Source organism: Clarias gariepinus, chromosome 5, assembly GCF_024256425.1.
Source record: "Clarias gariepinus isolate MV-2021 ecotype Netherlands chromosome 5, CGAR_prim_01v2, whole genome shotgun sequence".
Taxonomy (NCBI): domain Eukaryota; kingdom Metazoa; phylum Chordata; class Actinopteri; order Siluriformes; family Clariidae; genus Clarias; species Clarias gariepinus.
In genome coordinates this window covers 24,720,822-24,743,785 of record NC_071104.1, presented here as the reverse complement: position 1 = coordinate 24,743,785, position 22,964 = coordinate 24,720,822, and the positions used below count along the sequence as shown (strand labels likewise).

The 22,964-nt window shown below is 38.3% G+C and overlaps 1 protein-coding gene across 2 annotated transcripts in view; it reads left to right on the top strand.

Annotated features, from left to right (window-relative positions):
• The window catches only part of chn1 (chimerin 1), a 42,584-nt gene that overhangs the window by 18,416 nt on the left and 1,204 nt on the right, over nucleotides 1-22,964 (top strand). For both annotated transcript variants that reach the window (XM_053496486.1, XM_053496485.1), the window contains 7 exons: nucleotides 788-1,076; nucleotides 15,122-15,199; nucleotides 16,977-17,061; nucleotides 20,576-20,749; nucleotides 21,169-21,246; nucleotides 22,148-22,285; nucleotides 22,721-22,826. In XM_053496486.1, coding sequence (XP_053352461.1) covers nucleotides 788-1,076; nucleotides 15,122-15,199; nucleotides 16,977-17,061; nucleotides 20,576-20,749; nucleotides 21,169-21,246; nucleotides 22,148-22,285; nucleotides 22,721-22,826 — 948 coding nt within the window. The remainder of the gene's footprint in view (nucleotides 1-787; nucleotides 1,077-15,121; nucleotides 15,200-16,976; nucleotides 17,062-20,575; nucleotides 20,750-21,168; nucleotides 21,247-22,147; nucleotides 22,286-22,720; nucleotides 22,827-22,964) is intronic.

The window sequence follows — 22,964 nt, the reverse complement described above, 5'->3', positions numbered from 1 at the left end:
AACTGGTAGGGTTTAATGTTTTATAGACTTAAGCATTTAATAGATATTTACAGCTATAGTACTGTAGTTATACTTTATTAGTGTATAAAGTTTACAATGATTATTAACTGTCTAACATTTGTTAGTTGTATAACATAACTGGCTGTGTTCTGGTGTTTTTGTGCAAGTGTACTTTTGACTTTGGTTCATCAATATTTAATTTCCTGATCAGTTTCACTTAATGACATTGACTGTGTTTGTTGAACTTGGCTAATGCAGGTTTAAGCTAATGTATAATTAATCATTAGGGAAGTTACTACTTTTTCCTTCTACAATCGCAGCTTTGATAGCAGATATCTTTAGTTGAAGTACATAAGCTCAGTCACTACTGACATGCTAGGATTTGCATGCATGTATGAAGTTTCTGTGTGTGTGGGCGCTAAAAGAGTTCTGTTTGGCAGTAATGTTTTGAACGGTGGACTGCTCCTAATCCTCTTATTGATTTAAGAACTAGCGCCTTCATGGCTCCCAAGTGCTTTAGTTCCGAAAGATGATCAGGTTATCACAGTTTATATACAGTGTGTGTCTGTGTGTGTATAAGCTAAGCAAAGTTAAGGATTTGATCTCTTAGCATTGAATAAAGTACTCGGAATCACCTTGTCATATTTTTAGTGGTCAGTGACCATTTGGCTAGAAAGAATTTCCATCTATCATTGTCTATTTTCACCTACTAATTATTTCTCTTACTTTCCTATCAGGTTTTTCACCAGCACTTTTTCCCCCTTATTCTTTCTCTACCCCTTATCAGTTTTGGGAACCAGACCCGCAATTTCCGCCTCTATTACGATGGAAAGCACTTTGTGGGAGAGAAGCGGTTCGAGTCAATCCACGACTTGGTCACAGATGGCCTGATCACACTGTATATCGAGACCAAAGCAGCTGAGTACATCTCTAAAATGACCATTAACCCCATTTATGAACACGTGGGATACACTACATTGAACCGAGAGCCAGCACTGAAGAAACCCGCACCCGTCAGCACAGACACACCTGACTGTAAGGAGCCACCTGGAGAGGAAAGCGGCCTTGAAGTGAGGGTAAGTGTCTCTTTATCTCCCATCTATACTGTGTGGATTTTGATGTACTGTACTGTAGATTTCACATTAGAAGGTTTCTAATACCTTTCCCAGTATTTTCTATACAGTTTATACATTACAGTACAAATACAGGAATAAGTCACTCATAAATTTCAAAGAATTACAATACAAATATCTGTGGCAGTAAAGTGTTGACCCCAAGATCCAATTAGAATAAAAGGTGATGGCTAATAGAGTAAGAGTAAGTAGCTAGTATAATAGTTACTGTAGAGGAGATGGCTAGTAGAATAAGACAAAGTAATGAATATATGGATTCTAGGAGGATGCACCACTGTGTATCCATAGTTTTTATACTATGTTGATAAATATTTTGAAGGAGCAGCCTCCAATTTTGAGGAAAAGCAACAAATTTGTTGCAAAAAATTTCAGCTTTTACTTTTAACTTGCACTTTACCTTTGAAAAGAATCGTGGCTGAAGTAGGACGAGAGACTAAAGTGAACTACTCGTATGTCAAGACCTTGTTCGTTTATTAAGTTAAAATTTGTTTAAATATTTAGGACGTCTTGCTCGCAGACCAAGTTACTCACAATCCAAGGCTCCACTGTAAAAAATAAATGTAGATGAAAAGCCAGATATGGGAACTAATGCTTTACTGAGACAAACTGCAATGTGTCTAAACATTTAAAAAACTGCTTAATTATGTAACAATCACTTAGCATCACTAACTTAATACCATGTACCGATTCAGTTTGTATTGCGATTGTTAAGAAATGTGCACAGGATGCGGTGCTGCCTGCCACTGTGTGAATAGTTTAGTTTCCTAGAATTAAAGAGAAGCTTTAACATTTCTCAAGATCAAAAAAATATTTAATCCATTTTGGATTCATGAATTGCCATACAAAAGAACTGCGCTATGTAAATGATTTTTCCCCCCATATCTAATCAGCAGTATACTAATCACCGGCCTGATCATCTGTCATCATCTGCATCTGTTTCACAAAGGTTTATGCCGTAATGTAGATGGTGTTTATGCTTGAATTATTCATAGGTCACTGTGTGGCTTAACAAAAAAAAAAAAAAAAAACATTCCTCTGTAACTGGTCAGGTACTGAGACGGGACTGAAAATGACAACTAAGTATTTGAAAAACTATGAAGAAATAATGAAAAATGAGGGTTGGCTCAAGACTTTTGAACTGAAAAACTGAATATTTGAGCTAAAATGTGTTTTATGTACTTTTTCTTGTTGTTCAGGCTACTTTCTCCACCAGGCAACTGCATATAAAATGTAGTAAGGGATTTTCCACAGAATCTGTTTTGTCCGTTCCTCATTATTAATATTAACTAGCAGAACAGATTCACTCAAAAAGAAGCATTGAAGTGATTTTAATTTTCAGATTACTTGCACAGTAAACATACTGTAACTGCTCATCACGATCTTGGCTTTTAAAAATACTGTTATTGCAGATGACTCAAACATGCAGGTGAGACCTTATCAGAACACTAGTTATTTGTTTGCGTAATGTGGACATTTTGTTCTGTCTCACTTGTTGCTAATGAGCACTTACTGTTTGTGGGTGTTTAGATGAGTCACAACACTCACACAATCCAAAAACCAAGCAAATAATGATCTGTGTTATTGACCATTTCTTACATAACCAAGATAAACTACAAAAAATAGCATGTTTTTGTTTAAAAAATAAACATGTTGGATATTGATGTTCCTAAAATTGTTCCTTTAATCTCTTTATCTGACATATTTGGATTGTTTTGTTTGTTTTCATGAGATATGATTATAATGTCATTATTCTAATGGTCTTGTGCACTACACTTTTTTCAAAGATTGTCAGATTAATTATTAGTTGATTGTGCCTGGAAATGTAATTTATCTGCAGGACATTGACGTGTATTTGCTTGACTGTTTCTGATGAGTTAAGTCTTGCCTGCTGACTCATTTAGCTTGAAAAGTGTAGCCATGTGGATGTGTTGGAGGAGTTTGGAGTTGTTTACATGTTATAGTCTGGGCTTCACTATGCTGCAGACACCATGAGTTGTTCCTGCTAGGAGAAATGACATGGTGTGTTTACATCTATCACATTTGTGTTCTTCCCATAAGGTCCTTTGCAGTTAATTTTTTTTGTACCAGATGATGATGGTGACATTTCCCACACTTGTCTGTGACTCAGCTATTGACTTTAAAATACTTCTCTACTAAGAAGAGGAAAAATCCATGTGAGTCATGACTGGGTCCATTCTTTCCATTTATATTAAGAAACAACAATAAGCCCTTTGACACGGGAAACAGCCTGACATGAACTGGCTTACTGGAAGTGTAAATATGAGAGTCAAAACTGAATTTCTACTCTTGATAAAAAAAAATTCTGTTCATCGTCCCATTCTTTGATATGGTGTTAATGTAAGTTGTGCATGATTTCTTTAAATTTCGTGCTTCTCGTTGGGTCATGCTAACTGCTTTGAGCTCATCAGGATCTGTGGTCGAAGCCGCACCGCAGCTGCATCATAGTGCAAAACACACAATCGGCTCAGCCGCACAATTAGGCAGCAAGCTGAAGAGCAAATTAGCCATGTTTTAAACATGCGCTAATTACACACAGTCATCATTTGAACTCTTAGCCGGAATTATTAGGAAGGATGAGATTTTAATCATGAGAAACGCATTTTCTTCAGCTACAATGCCTTAATTGCTGTTTTGCCTTTTGGAACATTTTAATTTAAGCCTTTTTGTTAATCTCACTAAACACGAATCCAGACGATCCTTTAGATAGTGCCTTTTTTTTGTGATGCTAATGTAGGATTTGTAATTCTCTGAGAAGCAACAAGAAGTCCGACACAGGAAGGGAGACACTAGACAGAAATGTCCCTGCATGTCTGGTGCAAAGATAAGTTAATAAAAATGTATTGCAGGATGTGCTGACTGTGCTGTGTCCTGGACTGTTGTGTAAATTGCATCGTGTCTCCCAGGGTTTGTTTTTAATAAAGAGGTGTTCTCCCTTAAAAAAGAAGTCAGAAAGTCTTGGCCTTGTCTTTGTAACATCAGCCATGTGATACCTGTAATATTACTTCAGCTACTGAGCCAGACATTGGCAAACACACACACACCACATAAAATAAAATACACACATATCTATATATATATATATATATATATATATATATATATATATATATATATATATATATATATATATATAAGTTTTATTTTATTTTTTTTAAATATATATATGTATATGGATGTGTGTGTTCATTTTTTGACATATTTAATTCTTGTGCATATAAAAACATTTCTTTATTCATAGTTTATTGGAACGCTGCCTTGATATCAGGGCTTTGTATTTCTGGTAATTCTTTTCAGCTCATGTAAGACGCATTAGAGACCAGTGTCTAGTCATGTGTTTGTCTACGCATTTGCTTATATAAAGCACATTCATGCAGACACTCAGTCATCCCAGGAAGAAAGGTAAAGATGTTTTTCAGTTAAAATTAGGTCGAATAGGTCTGATGAAGCAATATAAGTCCTTTTTTTAGTAAAGTGCTTCCTGAAACAACATTAATGGGCCCTTTGCTTCTGGAAAATTTCACTGACCTTATTGTTCTCAAACATTGTACATGTGTCTGAGCCTCAAAGCCTGTGGCTTTGCCTTGCCTTGTAAGCTATTTGTGAACACTCATTATTTCCATAGAATTTACTTTCAGGAGATATTAAGACTGGTGACACGCAGATTGATCTAAAAATGGCACTAGACGTTGTGGCCTTAAGAGCCTAAATAATATAAAAATTGTATTACATACAGTATTTGACATACATTCTATAGTGAAGATAATTAAATTTCACAGTTTATTCCTTAATTTGCCTGTTTGATAGTTATGACTTTTTTCCCTAAACATTTACAAATGTAGAATGTATTACATTAGACATTCAATACAATAAATTGGCTTTGCAGTGATACTGCACAGAAAACTGTCACAGAAGCAGCTCATTCAGCCCGGTTGTTATGCTGTTTTTGTTGCTGTTTTTGCTGCTGCACTATTCGGCACTATTGGGCACCATTTGTTTGATGGTAAAATGAAAAACTGAATCTGATGGTGACAGATAATAAATACATGCAACCAGGACAGCATTGATGAATTTTTTAAAGACCTTTCGAAAGAGCATTCACATTTTATTTCATGTAACATAGACTTCTAATGAAATGTGCTATGGCTAGTTATTTACCCGCTATCTTTGCATTTAAACAAGTTTAAATGTTTTAAAACTAGAAACTTTAAAATTTTGTCATAGAATTTTAATGTATTTTTGTTAGATGATCTGAAAGATAAACATTAATTATACACTCAAAAGTTGCAACCTGGAATGAAGTACATCTGTATACATCAAAAAAGCATATTGTTAATATTGGTATACATTAAACCAAACAGAAAATAAATAAAAAATTATAGTGATTAAACAGCTTAAAGAGTGAATATAACATAAAGCACAGAAATATGGCAAATATAACTGTGTAAACATTTCCGCATTAGAGAGAGCCAGGGTTAAATAAATATTTAATTATGTAAATAACTGGTTTGAAACATTTTGTATTTTGTGTCCAGCATTTATTTCTTCCTTTTTGTTATTGGTCCAAATATCAAAAAACACATCAAATTCCTTCAGCTCTACAATTTATCAGATAAAAATATTACTTATGACCCAATCCACAACTGGTTCAATTTCAGTCTAAAAAGAAGGATTGAGGGGGGGAGAAACAACCAGTGTTTGATTCAAGAAGATGAAATGCTGCATACTGTATGTGACACAGATGCTGGAGATATTTTTTCTCTTATGGGAAAAAAACATAAACAGTGGGTTCTGTATCACATATTACTATAAAGTATCTAATGTGGGAGGATGTCTGTGGTGTAGGAGTGTTTAGATCTTATTTGTATCAAATCAATGTGGGTGTAAGGAGGATGAATAATTGAGGAAGCCAACAGTGCCTTTTAAAGAATTTACCGTGCGCGTTTCAACAAACAGGATAATCACTGATCCTACACACCGGAAGCACACACTAGAGCTGTTCCTATGGAAACCGGGCTCCTTCCAGCAAATGCCGGTAGACCCACGCACATTCAGTGCGCAAACAATTTTTATGTTTTCCTCATCTCTTGAAGCCTAAGTCGTTCTTAAAATCTTGTTTTAAAGTACTTTGATAAGGATAGACATTTATGGTTCTTTTCCCTCTCCAGAGTTTAGGAAATTAAAGAGGTCCAATTATGCCATTTTAAGATTGCTAATATTGCTTAATGTGTCTCTTAAAACAGGTTTACCTGTATGCAAGGTCAAAAAACACTTTAGTTTTCTCTAAAAATAGATTACATTTTACCCCATTTCTAAATGATTCGTAAAAGACTCGTGTGAAGCAGTTTGAAGATTCAGTCTGTCTAAACCCCTCATTTACGTGAGCCCTCACTGCTGTGATTGGTCAGATGGCGCGGTGATTTATGACTGGTCAACCGCTACAGCGTGTGTCGGAAAAAGAAATGCCCATGACCATAACTGAACGACGGCTCTGGAGACCCGTCAATACGTGGAAAAGATGGTGTCGGTTTTACCGTGTAACGACCAGATGATTGTATATTAACTGTGGCTACCAAAATCGAGAGGTCTTTTATCTTTGTGTCGGTGTTGGTTAAAATTTTCGAAAGAAAATGATCCACAACAATCTCTCCTTCTCTCGTCCAAACAAATAACTGCAGCGTTGTTCCACCATTACTACTACTCCCCTGGCTTCTACGGCAAACTCCGAGGAAAAAAATGCACACGCGAAGTGCACATGCGCCTTGCCACTTCGCTAATTTTAAGTTCAGCTTTGGTGAATGGTGGAGAATAAACAGTTAAAAAGTTTTTATTGTTTTTATATATTACAAAGTGTTTAAGCGAACCTAGCATGAATGCTCGGTCACATTAACAAGAGTGTGGTAACAGTAATTGTAAGATGGCGGGCAAGTTGTTCGTAACGTAGAATGTGGGCGGGCAAGTTGTTTGCAACATAGAACGTGGGCGGACATTATGCAAATATGTTACGGAGTGACGTGGATCCGTAACAGAGTAAAAATATATTTGCTAACGACTCGTTTAGGCGAATGTGAGCCGATTCTTTTTTTAATAGACAAAAACTCCATTTATCATGCACTGTCAGCGTCACAGATACTGTAGTGCGGATAGTTTCTGTTCACCTACAGCTACATGATGCACTGCAAGAAAGAACATATTTGAAAAAGCATAATAGGACCTCTTTAACACTTGTTTCTTGTAAAGTTATATGGATCAGTTGTTTAATTTTTTTTATTATAAATTGTTTTTAAAGAAATATAACAAATTTATATTTAAGCTTTAATTGAGTAAAATGTTTTTAAGTCTATATAAGTGTTCTCTCTTCTCATCTTAGTTTTTGATCATCCTAAGCACCATCTAGTGATTTTCCATTTCATGTGTCAGTGCAGTAATTACGAAATATTCACCTCAATAGCTGAAATGCTACAGTGCATACGGTCTCAATATGTACAGTGTCCTAATTTGGCTGCTACTTAAATAGAAGCTATCTTAATTAGTCTACCGCAAGTACTTGTGCCTTCATCTCCTTCAAGCTAATAATGTTATTTCAGGTCAGTAATTTTAGGTTTTTGTACAGGATGCAGTTTAGAGTTTCACTGCAATGCTGCATTTCTGCCTGAATGGGAGAAAGTTTGCTGTTTAGGTGGTTGTATAGTTTTTCTCTCATCATGTGGTAAGAAGAATGCAGCTAGTTTATATAACATGGAGAAGGAAATGCAGCCTGTAGCTTAGGGGTGGTGATTGACCCTTATGTCTGCAGTGAATACAAAGAGGGGAAGTGTATCTTACACCAGGCTGCATTAAGCTGTCCAGGATGGGCACTAAAAGCAACATCAGCTATACACTGTATATATTATAGTAATTGAAATAAGACACATGTAATTATGCCTGTAATCAACAAGAATAATGATGGAGCCTCTAATATATAGTCATTATCCTGGCATTCAATCTGAAAAGCAGCATCTTAAGGGTAAAAATAAAAAGTCCCATTCAGAAGAAAGCAGCTGTCTTATAAATTTTCTTAGTTTAGTTATATTTGAAGGAGGCCTCGTGCTTTTCCTTAGTTAGTCCTGTTTGTTGCAATTAAGGCAAAAATATTTATTGTGGTTGATTTAACAAAATACTTATTTTAAAATTTTTAAAATTCATAAATACTAAATAAACATTTTAACGTTGAAAATTACAATTTCAATCAGCATCTGCTGTCAGGCAATTTTTTAAAATATACAAAAATTATATATTTTTTTTTACAATATCCATTATAGAAAAGGATATTGTGAATAACTAATAATTTGATTGTGTTATCAAAATCCATATTTTAGCCCTAGATCTTTTACAATTAAGCAAAGTAAAACAAACAAAAGTAAGTGCTGTTAAACTAAATATCTGTGATGCAGATGTAGTGTGTCTTAGGCAAAGTCTGATCGATTGGTTTGGATTACCACAGTTATGCTTGTTAGGCAAAGTAGTAATGCACTTTCATAATGTTGCCTTTTATGCGAAATAATTTTATATAAATTACTGAAATTTAAACTATATTAATAGATTAAAGTACAGAAAAGTCTACATCCTTGTAGTAAACCAAGGAAAAGCTATAAAATATATCTCATGATAAAAGTATTAAATATTTATGTACATAGAGCTGAGACATGCTTTACATTAACCTGTAGAAATGGCACACACACACACACACTCTAATGGATTTCTGGTGTATTCAATGATATGGAGTAATTATTTGTTCTTATTGGCTCATGTATCATGTACAAAATGTGTGACCTTGGGGTGTGTGTGTGTGTGTGTGTGTGTGTGTGTGTATACGCATGCGCTCAATATGTGATAGTCACACCTCATTTATCATTGTCCAAGTCCCAGACACAGCCTGGCAATTTGTTTATCTGGTCAAAAAAGCATGGTTATTTTTTTTCTTTAGCTTCTTGCCAAGTCAGTAAAAATGAAAAGACAAAACATAAAAAGATAAAACGGGTAAATGTTTTGCTGTACAATCAAAGTTTCCAGGTCAAGCAGTTTTTTTTGTTTTTTTTTATGTTAAATAATACATCATAATAATCAAAATAATACAGAAAATTATCCATATACCCGTCCGTTGAACAAGTGCAGCTTGGTTTAATTTATTTAAATACATTCTCTAGTTTAATTTTAACTGTCTAATCTAAATAAGTATTTGGACAAGGATAAAATTTCCATATTTTGCCTTCTGTACACCACCAAAATGCTTCTTTGAGAGTATTTCTGCTTTTAGTGTTTTAAGGTGACTGCCCCTGCCCTTTAAGTACATTGAATTTTTTTGGCTTGGGCTGTTTTTGTGGTATGTATTGGGTCATTATCTGTAAAGTACTGTCCTATCAATTTTGCTGCAATTGACTGACTCTAAGCAGCTATTATTGCACTATAAGTTTCAAAATTCATCTTACTGAGTGTTCCTTCTATTAGCAGCCGCATCATCAATAATCTCTCATGACCCAGTTCCATGTGTAGCTATACATACCCATGCCATAACACTGCCTGTACAATGTTTTTACAGATGACGTGGTACAGTATGATTTGTGACATAAGCTTTACTTTTCCAGTCATTCTGGGTCTAGTTAATCTTGTACCAGAACTATTTATATTCTTGGCAAAGTCTCTTGATTCTAGTTTTTGAAGATGATGCCTATCATATTGTGAAAAAGTTTTAGGCACTTGCAAATTGCTAAAACCTTTGCACAGTACTGTACACTGTACACTGTGTTCTTGACTTGACTAGATGTTGTAAAAGTGTTTTTCTTCACCAACTAATTAAAATCATCTACTTTAGTCTTCCGTGGTCATCAAGGCCTTCTGTTTTTACTGAGCATATCAGTGGATTCCTACTTATTAGGAATGGACCAGGTTGTTGATTTGGCCACTTCAAGTTTCTGCTGTCTCTGTTAGGTCTGTTTTTTTTAGTTGTTGTTTCAGCTTGATAATTGCCGTCTTCACTCGCATTAGCAGCCCCATGAACAGCTACCAAATGGAAATGGAACAATTGGAATCGATTCCAGACCTTTTCGGTCATTTGATCTAACGGACTATAAGACTGCTTATTAGTCAATCGTTCAATTACTTATAACCATGGGAAAATAAAGTGACCTTGTGAACATGGCTGTGTTTTCTATACAGTAATAGTATGTTTTTATTAAACTCCTTGAATTTAAGCTGAAATTCTACACTTCACTCCTGTCGATTACTTAAGTTTAAATCTGTTGGCTAACTTTAGGTAAACAGAGGCAAGTGTACAAACATGTCACTGCCCTAATATGTATGGACCCAACTCTGACTGCATCATCCTGTGGTAATTTTAAAGCTTTTCGTCTTTCTGCTGTTCTCTCTCTGTACTTCTTTGAGTGTCTTACATAATCACAGGCCCTCAGGCTCTGTTCGTTATATAGAGCGCTGCTATAGTAACAGTTTCTCCAGCCCACTGTGCACTTCTGCACTGTTCTCAGCTTGTCTTCTTAGTGTTCAGCTGTGAATTTGAGGAGGAGGTTAATGATGAAGATTTGTGTGTGGGTCCAGCCTGTATCTCAGCTATGCACTCTAAGTGCTAGAACAAGTAGAAGTAAGTGCAGAACAGGTGTTTGGATATTTCCAAGAGAACACTGAGAACAAGAATCCTAGTTCAACGATGACGTATCATGAACGCAGGTTATATAATGTTACGTAACTTCTGACTCAGGCCCAATCAGTATTGTCTGATGAAAGAAGAATTTTAAACATCATGTTGTTGGAATTAAACATAAACATATTCATATATAGTTTATAGAGTCATTTTGGCTTTTCTTTTCAAGCCATAGCGTAGGCACTGAGAGCTTAGTGTTTGTGTAAGTGAGTGGAGGAGTGGAAGTCGGGCCACACTGATGGTACTTTAAAGACTTCACTTACTCACAACAGATCAGCAGTGCATCTTGCATAACGCCGCTGTTGCCTACTCAGAAGTTTAGCTCCCTCTCTCATAGTTGTTTTTCTTTCTCAATCTTTCACTTTTAAATACATTACCATTTGAAAGGGATAGAAAATGGTTAGGATTTGAAATACTATTTTCTTTATTTATGATTGAATTTTCCGTTCAAATTTATTTAGCAACACTTTGTATAACTCATGTAGTTGATGTTGCTTTTATTTGAGTACATTTACCCCCTCATCATGACGGTCAATATGGCAGATGTGTACCCTTCTGGTGCAGCTAATGGGCATCCAGGTTATGTGCCTCTAAAAGCATCAGACTGCTGTTAAACCATCAGGTGTTTAAAGTCAACAGACAAATGAGTAATTACATGGCCAGATGGACTTGTGCTTTCTCTCACTTTTAGTAAAGGCTGAAAATTGTGTCGGGTTAGCAGCACTTTGCCTCCATCCATTTTACGAGTGCAGTTTGGGTCCGGGTGCTGTTTGAGAAACGGGCAGATCAATCAGTGTCAATTAGTGGAGTGGCTATAAGCGGCCCCATCCTGAGATCCAGACGCTAGCACTGCACTGAGCAGCAGGCAGCGCTATTAAACTCCAAAGAGGCTGAACACGCAGCAGGCCGCACTATTACACTAACACAGCAGCAGCGTGAGGGGAGGTGAATATGAAACTCGCAGGGCTGCTGTGCCGAGCCACATGACGCAGGTTTCTGTCAGTGGGTGAGCATGTCCCTGGGCATACGGCAGCAGCGGCTCCATTGGAGTCCTGCATTTGCTGCCTTTTATCTCGGCTCCAGCAGTTACAGCCAGTCGGCCTGCGTTCGGCTCATTGATCTGGAAAGCAGCAGGCAGGAAGTTCTCTCTCATCCAAGGAACAATTTTGGCTCTGAACTGGAAGAGGCTAGCGTTAGTGAACTCTTCTGCTATTGATTAGAGGGAACCACACTGAGGGCATGTGAGCGCGTGTGTATAGGCAGAGCACTCTCACTGCTTTCGACTTCAGAAAAAACAGGAGGTCAAGTTGGAGAAAATCCATAATCATACTAGGATGACAGAAAATGTCACTATAAAAGAAAGATGGGAAATGACAGATAAGGTGGAGCCAGTGCTTGTGTCTAGGTGAGGCGTTAAACTTCACTCACTTTGCTCAAAGCCTCAGCAAGAAACCAGTCTTTTATCAGGAGATCTCCAAAGTCATGTCAAGATATTTCCTGTCCTTTGTTTCGTTCATCAGCTTTAATCTTTAAGTAAAAGTTGGGTAAAAACTTGCAGAGTGTCAGAAAGTCCCCACTTTTACAACAGTTTCAAAATTATGGCTTGCTATGACTCTGACATTGTTATATGAATCTTGTCAGAGCCACAAATTATAACTACAAACAAATGATTTGGCTGAAAACTACTGTATCAATCCCACTGTTTCTTAACTTATGTTTTTTGTACTTATTTTACCAAGAACTACTTATCCCAGTTATTAACAAAAATTACAGACAAAATGTTCAAATACTTAAAGTCCAACTACTGGTGATTCCATCCTAGCACCTAAACCTCCTCGCTGTCCCGCAATAATGCAGTGCTACTGCTGCCTACAACTGATTACTGATGGCCCCCAGATAATCCTCCAGAAACATACAGTGAAAATCTGCTATGGCTTTTATGACCCACGGGTCCTACGTAGTTCTGCCAGATTTTTTTGAGCATGTTAAAAAAAAAAAAATGAATTCTAGGCCTATTCTGGCAAGCTGCGATTCGCTTTGAGGTCACGCCAGCACACCCGGATAAGCCTTGTTTTTAGTGTCTGACTACCCAAGGCTCATCAAGATTTGTGAATAAATAGAATCTGGAGCCAAAAAAAGAACATAAAAGACAGTAATGGGCTTGAAAATTCAGTTGGTTATAAAGCTTCCCAGAAAGTTCACAGGGATTTTGGGTCGAGGCTACAGGTGTACAGTATGAGGACTATGTCCCATGCAATAAAGAGGCATATTTCTTTATTTATTGGTTTGTTTGTTGAACTTTCAGTTAGTTACATAGGAAGCTTGTGGGCAAAACAAAAGAAAAAAAAACATGCTGTTGTATTTATAACATTTGTTTATTTACATTACATTAAGTAACTGCACAGTCAGCGACACAGTGATTTACTATACAGTAGGTTACTAGATTGTACTACATTTTGGGAATTAGAGCCGAATAAATTTATTGGATATCTATTTGTGAAAATATCACTGTCCGATGGCAAAAAATATTTATTTTAAAACAAGCTTCCAGTGAGGTAGAGAAACTTCTGAGCCCGAACTGCTGAGCTGATCGTTCTGATAGTGCTGACATTACCACCACTCGCATCTGTCCTCTTTTCCAAAAGTAAACCCATGTGGATTAGTTTTTTTATAAAAAGTTTAGTTCTCGCCCACTTCAGGTTTAAACTCAAAACATAGCGGTGGTTGGAGTACAACAATAATTTAAACCTGTTCATATAGAAATGTAGTTAATTTTCTTAATGCACATACACAACAGTATTTTAATTTGAATTACTGTATGTATATTTCAAATCATATGCTTAGATTTGGTTGCATCGATTACTACTCAATTATTATGATTTAATTCATAATTGTTCCTGAGACTATTTATTACTTACAGTTTATTACTAATTTTCAAACTGGATTTTTTTTTTCTTTGAGTTTACAGAAAACATCATTAGCAGTGAGTCTAATGTGTAGTGTGTGTGAGTCTTACGTGATGGAGAGCAAAGCACCGCCTCTCATTAACTAAATACTTTAATTGGGTTTACTGTTGGAAGCCAGGAAGCTGTGTGACAGGTGCTGCATTGTGTTGAAGCAGATTTAATTACACTGCAATAAGCACATCACACAACTGGAGTGTCTCTGAGATCTGTAAGGATTTTCAGGCTGCTTGGATTCAGAAGAAAATGTGTTAAAGATTGTTGTGTGATTGTGTGCTTTCAAAGCACTGAGCTGAAAATGTGGTCCCCTTGTATCTATGAAAATTTCCCAAATTCCCCTAAATGTTACTTTTTTAATCTGGCCACTTGAGTCTTTTTCTTTGAGCCTTTTTGTAAGCTAATGGGTTTCTGAGAATTAATGTGCTTGGAAATGACCATGTGACGCTATTAGCAAAGTGTTCGCGCTTAGCTCAGAGGTGATGGATGACTCACTCGCAGGCCGTTATGGGCCCACGCTTGTTCTTCGGTTCCTCCACGCTTCTGTGCCTGCTACTGTCGCTTTCCCCTCCCACACACATGCTTACGCACAGCTCTGGTGAACGGCCGAGAGGGAGGAGGAAGCAGAGTGATCACGATGATAAAACCCCGGCCTGCTCTTCTCTGATTGGTGGATTTAAGCTGTGTAATCAGTGCCACTGTCACTGAATCCCTCCCCCACTTCTCTTCTCCATTCCCACCTCCCCTCGCTCTCTCTGAGGCAGTGTTCCAGAGAGGATATCTGCTGCTCGCAGAGAGGAGAGGATTAACTCAACCACTCATCTCATCTGCATATAGATGCTCAGACAGACGGATTCACGGGCTACACACACACAATCACACTTACCTGCTTTTCTATTCCATTTCCTCATTCAGGAGTTGATGCTTTTATTTTAGGCTTACTTTTCCCTCTGTTGGAGTTGAGCTCTTAGGGAAGTGGTTTGTTTTGTTAATGGTCGGCTCTCAGATCTCTCAGTACAGCCATGCAGGACTTTCTCAGCGTGACTAGAAACCTCTGAGTGCCAGGGGCTTTATTTTCATCTCTGCGTGTTAGAGAGGCAGTCATTCTCCCCCGTGAAAAAGCGTTTGGCGAGTGTGCAAGTATGCCGTCGCGGGAGTCCTACACTGTCAATAAGGCAGAGAAGTCCCTAGTGCACAAGACCAAACAGGAAGGGAAGGAGCAGGAGCTGCTTGCAGCAGCGCTAGCCATGAGGATGCGTCCACAGAAACCTCCAGCTACCCTCTGGCAGCCTCTCAAACTGTTTGCTTATTCACAGCTCAGCTCTCTGGTGCGCCGGGCCACACTGAAGGACAACGACCGCGTCCCCAAGTATGAGAAAGTCCACAACTTTAAGGTAAGACTTTTTTTTTGGTTGCTGTATTGGCATATAGTATTACTACTCTTCCTTACAAGTCCTGCTTGTGTGACTGTGGTAAAGGTGTTTATTACTTCATTGTTTTATTATTCCGTTATTATAATGTTATCCTTTGGTTTGTTTCGGCCCAGAACATGAGTAGTGTTAATTTTGTGTCTAGTGTAGATGAGATAATTGTGAAATAAAGGTTATCTAAATACTGCCATTATGGCAATGTATAGGTGTGTGTGTGTGTGTGTGTGTGTGTGTGTGTGTGTGGGAGAACCCCTTGCTTCAGAGTGAAGTGACAGATGGACAGATTAAGGATTGATAGGCATCAGGAGCAGAGCGGTGAATTCCCATTGGGTTTCTATCAGCATAAGCGGCCTCCCTCTCTGTCCACCTTGTTTATTTCCTAAATATCCTGTTTATTTCCTAGATCTTTCTTTTTTCTTCCTATTCCCCATCATCTTCATGTCCTCCTTTGAATATTTTTTTATTCATCTATTTATCTATCCATCTGTTTTTTTTACTTATTTAATGTTTTTGTTTATTTGTTTACTCGATTATTCTTTTGTTTATTTATTTTTCTTGTGTATTTTCTCTGTAGTCACGTTGTAGTCTCTCTCTCTCTCTCTCTCTCTCTCTCCGATACTCAATCGCTCTGTTTACATCCCTCTCCCTTTGCAGTTCTTTGATGTTATCCCTCGTTCTCTCACCATCACTTTTTTTCTCTCCCTCCCTCCCTCCCTCCCTCCTTCTCTCACCCAACTCTCTCCCTTTCACCATTTCTCTCTCTCCCTCTCTTCCTCTTGTTTATTTTTCACTTCATATTTTTTTTTCCGTCCTACAGCGTGTGTTGTGTGTAATGTGACTCTAGAGGCTGTGATATCACACAAGCTGTAAAATTGCTGATTCTTTTTTTCCCCTCTGTGTGTCTGCTGCTCATCGTCAGTCTCAAGGCATCATTCTCTCTCTCTCACTCACAAACACACACACACACACTGCTCTATTGCACCTTTGGCGAGAGCAAAAGCTCGACAAACAAATTAGGTTGAAATTGAACTGTCACAGATTTTGCATGACATTGCGTTCCTAAGCGCATAAAACATTTTAATATGATCAATGATCTTTATTAGTAATATGTATTTATATATTACGTTGGTCTTGTTCTGTACAAATAGAAAAAAAAGTGCTTCAGGGTTAACACTTTGGCTATTTTTATATATATATATTTTTTATGTTTCTTTCACCTGCTGGTGTGTATAAAAGAAACAGCTGAGTTGTAGAATTCCGCTGAGCGTTCTTTGAGGCCGGGCTTGGTTTCCAGCGGTCAGTCCCCCGCTAGTGCTCTCTGGAGAGCGAGACCGAGGCCTCATGATTGGATGAGCTGTTACCTGGCGCAGAGGGGAGCGAGAGCCGTGATAGCTCTGCTTTCTGCCTCAGAGAGCCTTTCCTTCATGCTCAAGACCCCTCTTTCTGTTATTCTCTCTGGTTCTCTTTGTTCTTTCCACTTTGTGGTGTCCACAGCTTTTCTCCCTGTGTTTACTGAGCTGCTGATTAATTGTCTTAAGTGGATTGAAAAGGGCCGTCGGATTTGACCTCACTGTAGCAGCCCTTGTAGCCAGATCACGAATAATCCTCCAACTTTGCTGTTGTGGATGGGCTTGTCATATAGAAGAGCAAGGGAGCTGTGTGTGTGTGAGAGTGTGTTTGTGCATGTCTGCGCTGTTCCGGTTCTTTTAACATCCCTGCTTTGTCTCTCTTTGCCCTGTAGGTACACACGTTCAGAGGACCGCACTGGTGCGAGTACTGTGCCAACTTTATGTGGGGGCTCATTGCTCAGGGGGTCAAATGTGCAGGTGAATAACACGCACACACATGCACGCGCACAGACGCACGCGCACACACGGGTTCTATTTATTTTTTTACTGTAAGATTCCTATTACACATTTACAGATGCAATGCAGTTAAATGATGTAATAATAGTGGTGTTTAATCACATAATTTTAAACCATCACGTCACTCCTTTACATTAATCCTGTTACATTAAAATCACACGTGTACTCGTTGCACCGAAACACTGAGATATTGTATTGTGTGCAAATTGCAGTTAAAACCACAATTCAAAAAACTCTAATGCAGGCTTACTGTGTTTTTATTTTGGTTTTATTGAAGATTTTTTTTTAATAACTACATAATAGCCATGACATAGGAATATTTTCTACCTGTAGCTCACAACGTGTGATTTTAATAAATATTTCAATGTAGAATCCCATACTCTCACCTCTGTGTGCAAAAGCAGCATAATTAATCAACCCTGCACTGAATGTATTATGTGTGTGTTCTCCAGTAGATGTAGCTGTAGTTCATACTTAACAGCATGGTGTTTGTAATCTTTAGGCCTGTGTATCAGGAATGAGAGTGAAATACTGATTAATATCTTATCTTAACTTTACTCAAGGCTGTCAAATAGTTCAAGCTCGCATATGAATGCAGTGAGTTTATTTTTAATTTATTTGGAGAAGTTGACTTTATAGGTTTCTCTTAGCTTTTGACATAGCTGCTTAATTTTTTAACATGCTACACAATTATTTATTTCTTTGGATTTTTAATCTAGGTTAATTCATTACATTTATTAGCTTCCCATTTTACCAATTAAAAGCAGGATTCTTTATTTCATGTGTTAGTTATGTAGTGGAAATAAGCTTGTGTATGTTTCCATTTTTTAATGTTTTATTTACAGAACAAAGTGAGCTACCTATATGGTTTCAGGAACCATTGTTATGAATAAAACATGAATTGGTTTTGAAAGCAGCTTGAGTTCAAAGGCATTATTTTGAGTTCCTCTTCTCTCTCTCACTCTCCCTCACTGTCTCTCATTCCCTCATTCCTGTTCTCGTTTCATAAGTGATGCTACTAGGAACTAGGACAGCAAAGTCTCATTTGATGTCGAAATTTGCATTCCCTGAGCACCCCCACCCCTCGTGTGTGTGCCCGTGAGCACTTGTGTATGTATGTATGTATGTGTGCGCGCGTGCATGTGCATGTTGTGCCACATTGCTTCATCGGGGTACAGCCTCCCTCCTTCTGAAACCCCTTCCATCATGGCAGAGCTCAAAACAAAGCTGGCACATCTTCATAACGAGGTTCAGGCGGCTGAGAGCTCAGGGACACGCACGTTGAAATTCAGTCCCCAGAACCTAATCCGGGCAACTCTGTGTTATTCTCCCTGTCCTTTTTGCAAGATGGGAAATTCCTTGTGTACCGACTGTCTGCGAGTAATAAGTAGAGCAGGAGTTGTGCCAAATATTACTGATCCAGCACAGGACACCTGCCATCATATCAGCCCAGGAGACATTTGGCTTCAGAAATTCTTCTGCTGTATTGAGAGAACAGTATCTGTATATGTTTATGCAGACAGTGTCTAAGCGTTTGTAGCTCATGTCTCATTCAGTGATAAACAAACACGCGTACACAAATGAATTTTTAAGCATGTAGGTTTTGTGCTGGGTGTGTGTCTGTGTGTACGCACAGGTCAAGAGCCTATCTGTGTTGTCGCCCCCCACCTGAGGGCTCGAGGGTCATCTAGCACTAGTATTCTGAACACGGGATCAGCAGACCTTAGAGGGTAAAGCGAATCTATTAACTGGTGCCCTCTATTACTGCGCCTGTCTCCCGCTCTTAAGAGATCCTTCGCTCTCTTTCATACAGTAATTACATTTCGCCGTCAATGAATTTAAATGAAGGCAGCAATACTCAAGGGGCCATTTTCAATCTTTAATGTTGAGTCTTTGAATTGGTATCACTCTTGCCATATTCAGTACTTTAATTTTAAATAAAGGTCTACTATAATGCTTAATGTGATTACAGGAGGTAATGGGGAAAATTGTTTTCTTGGTCAGTTTAAGTAGATCGCAGCCAGTAAATTAGATAGAATTGAGTGATTTCTGCGTTCATACAGTAAATAAAGGGGGTTTGGAGTAATCGTGTTATTTGTGTCTAGAACGTGAATGTGCTGTGGCCATAGCGAGCAGGTTTTTAGCACCAGGACACTAAATGTGGTTTTCAATTATTACGTTGTTCAGTCCAGAATGAAAGGAACACGTGATGATGGCTGCTGCTATTTATCATGCCAGTATTATCATATAAATAATGTGGATTAAAGAAATGGTGTGAGTTTTTGCGGTCAAACCTAAAAGCTGGCCTCTAAAATTTGAGTCAGATAGACAGAGTGCAGAGGATTGCTTTGAGATTCTGTCCTATTTGGAGCTGGAAATGAGGTCTAGTGTAGCCTGCAGCACAGAGCTGCTTGATTGTGTGTGTGTGTGTGCGCGCACGAGGGGTTAGAGGCAATTGGTGTGCACTACTCTTTCTTGCTTTCTCTCTCTCTCTCTCTCTCTCTCTTTCTTTCTCTCTCTCTCCCTCTCTCCTTCCTTTTTTTTTATCCTTCGGGCCACATTGTTTTCAACATAGCTCTAATTCCCTAAGTCTCCCAGAGAGCTCTGCTCACACAAAGCAGCATCGGTTGAGCGTCTGCCCCAGCTCTGCCTTTCACTTCATTCAGCTCTTCTTTATCTTCTGTTTTTTTTTTTCCCCCCCCTCTGCCCACATGGTACCTGCTCCAGAGCAGCTGGCCTGTTTTAATGCCGTGCATTATATATTAATGAAGTAATTTGCCTAGATTTGCATGTCTCCTTGTACTGTCTGCATTTCAGGGTGTGTGTGGCTTTTTATTAACACTGATTTATAACAGGATTTATTGCCTGTTGATGATTTTTAAATATTTTATTTGCTGCATGATTTTATTTTACTTAATATTTTATTTACAGTATTTCACCTTGTTGTTTTTTTTAAATTAACAAGCTTCAATTCAGATGTCTCTCTCTATTGACTACTGCACACCTACGCACAACTCATAACCATATTTTCTGGTATTGTAGCTCATAAATGGGAGGCTTATATAGTAGCTTATGTATTTTTCATGAGATGCCATTTGAAGGCCTAGCAGGTTCCCCTATTGCAAACCTATGAACTAATCAGTAAGTGATGACATCAGAGTTCGGATCTCACTGACATTTTGGACAGATATTGACTCATGGGAGTGAAACCTCAGCACACTTGGTTGAAAAATTAACTCAATCTGCCCTAGGTAAAGGATGTAGGCGATCAATAAAGATATTAGTCTCGAATTGCTGTGCTTTGCAGGCAGCACTGCACGGTTGTTTTAACTCAGTATGTGGTGCTGGAGATTTTCACTTGCACATATGAGGCATGTCTGTGTGTTTTTGCAAGCTTCCTGAAAAACTATTATGATCATTTTCTTCTGTTTAATAATCTTCTGTTGGACACTTTCTTTCTGTTTTGTTGTTGCAGACTGTGGCTTGAATGTTCATAAGCAGTGCTCCAAGATGGTTCCCAATGACTGCAAGCCAGACCTGAAACATGTGAAGAAAGTCTACAGCTGTGATCTGACCACTCTGGTAAAAGCCCATAATTCCAAACGCCCCATGGTGGTGGATATGTGCATACGCGAGATCGAATCACGAGGTGAGCGCTCCACCTAGTCACGCTTATGATTAATTGAGGTTCAATATTAAACCATATTTTTTATGTATTTGTGTTCATAATGTATACCAGTATCTTGACACTAATATTACTGGGAACATCTATGTTCATGTAACAGAACAAGGTTTTGTCTAAAATTGTTAGAGAGTGAGCAGTTTTCATTTTTTTTCCTCATAGCTTTCAGTATTGCAATAAATTTTTTCTTTCCAGTGGCAGTTTAGCAGCATGCTGGATTAATGAATGTCATTAAACAGATGGTTAATTGTTTGAATGGCTTTGGTTTACACTTTAAAAGACTTGCTCTGTTAGACACACCATATGTTAAGTAATGTACAGTTTTGTCTGATGTGAACATTTTTTGCAATATTTAAATAAAACCTTACCCTTAAACTCTGTTTCAGGTCTGAAATCAGAAGGTCTCTACAGAGTGTCTGGCTTCAGTGATTTGATTGAGGATGTCAAGCTGTCCTTCGACAGAGGTATGCTTACCATTGTGCACATGGAACATATTCAAGACATTCATCTGTTTCATGCCTCCTCAGTTCACTCCACTTGCTTTTAATGAAATACAGTAATTGCAAATGAAAGCCACTGCATGCCTGTACACAGCTTCCTGTGCATAATCCTGCTAAAAGTTAAACGCACACATGCGTTCCCAGTGCCGCTTTTTAGGTAATTCTTTGTCAAGCAGTGGGAACTATGTGTGTTCTGGTAGCGCCTTTAACGTGCAAGCTGCACATTTGCGTGAGGATTTTGCTCCATCTGGACAGATGCAGTGTGTCCTCAGGAGGCCCAGGTTCTGGCAATAGATACTCACACTCAGGACAAATGGACAATGTCAGAGACGGCTTAGCCACGATAGAGAGAGAGAGAGCATGCTGAGTTCATGACGAAAGGCTTCTGAGGTGAGATTTGAATAGGAGGGGGAAAATAAATGCTTTTGTAATGCTTTTCAAGTGGGGAAAACTATAGGGTTATGGTCTAGAGTGTCAGAGGTAGAAAAAAGCAACAGTGAGAAAGAATGAAACGAGACAGACGGATAGAAATAGACATGAAAAGACCAGAGTGAGAGAGAGAATCAGGTTAGCGAAATATGAAAGCAAGCAGGATATAACCCACAGCAGAGTCAGCATGGCTTCAGGCGTTGTGATGAGAGACCAGAAATCAAGTGGCAGAAAGCCTTGAAATCGAGTTACCACACACTAACGCTGTCCAGTCGTGGCCAAGGTCATGTGACTGCATACAAAGCTATGCATGACAAATATCCCTCTATCCTGCATGGTGCTTGGCTTCCTCTTATCTCCTCAGCCATATTTGTGGAAAAGCACTTCTTCTTCAGTGAAGCATACATCACCAGTCTCTTTCTTGCTTTGTGTATAGACGGAGAAAAGGCTGACATCTCAGTGAACACGTATGAAGATATTAACATCATCACTGGTGCTCTTAAGCTCTACTTCAGGGAATTGCCCATTCCTGTTATCACTTACGACGCATATCCACGGTTCATCGAGGCTGCCAGTAAGTCTTTGTCTTTTTAGGTACACACACACAAACACGCGTTCACAGCTAAAATTAACATCTCAGTCGTTGCTCATTGATGTCTTCGTGTTCTGTGGATGAATGCACTTGTTTTGAGATGTATTTCAGTGTAACTCAATGAGCATCATCTCCATTTTTTTATCACTTTGTATTCAGCTAGCAATTCACATTTATTTTGAGCTTACCTATTTTACAGACTATGGAAAAGTAGAGGCTTGAAAACATTATTTGTACTATTAAGAGCTAGCGTGTCTCCCAGTCAGCCTCCGTGTTGAGACATTCATTAATCACTATCAGAGTCATATACAGTAGAAGGCTTGTTCAGTTTTGTTTCTGTCTGTGTGCATCTCTTTACTGATTTGTTTGTGTGTCATATGAATGTGTAACAGAGCTTGTGTTTGTTTGTGGTTTCAGAGCTGACAGACCCAGACGAGCGTCTGGAGGCTCTTCACGAAGCCCTGAAGCAGCTGCCTCCAGCTCACTGTGAAACTCTGAGGTATCTGATGGGTCACTTAAAAAGGTGAGAAACAAAGCCGGCATTTTTTATTTCTTTGCCAAAGCTACATTACGTAATTCTGCCAGAATCATATAAATATCTTATTTCGAGTAATTCTGGAGCATCATGTAATGGTGTATATATGTGTGTGTGTGTGTGTGT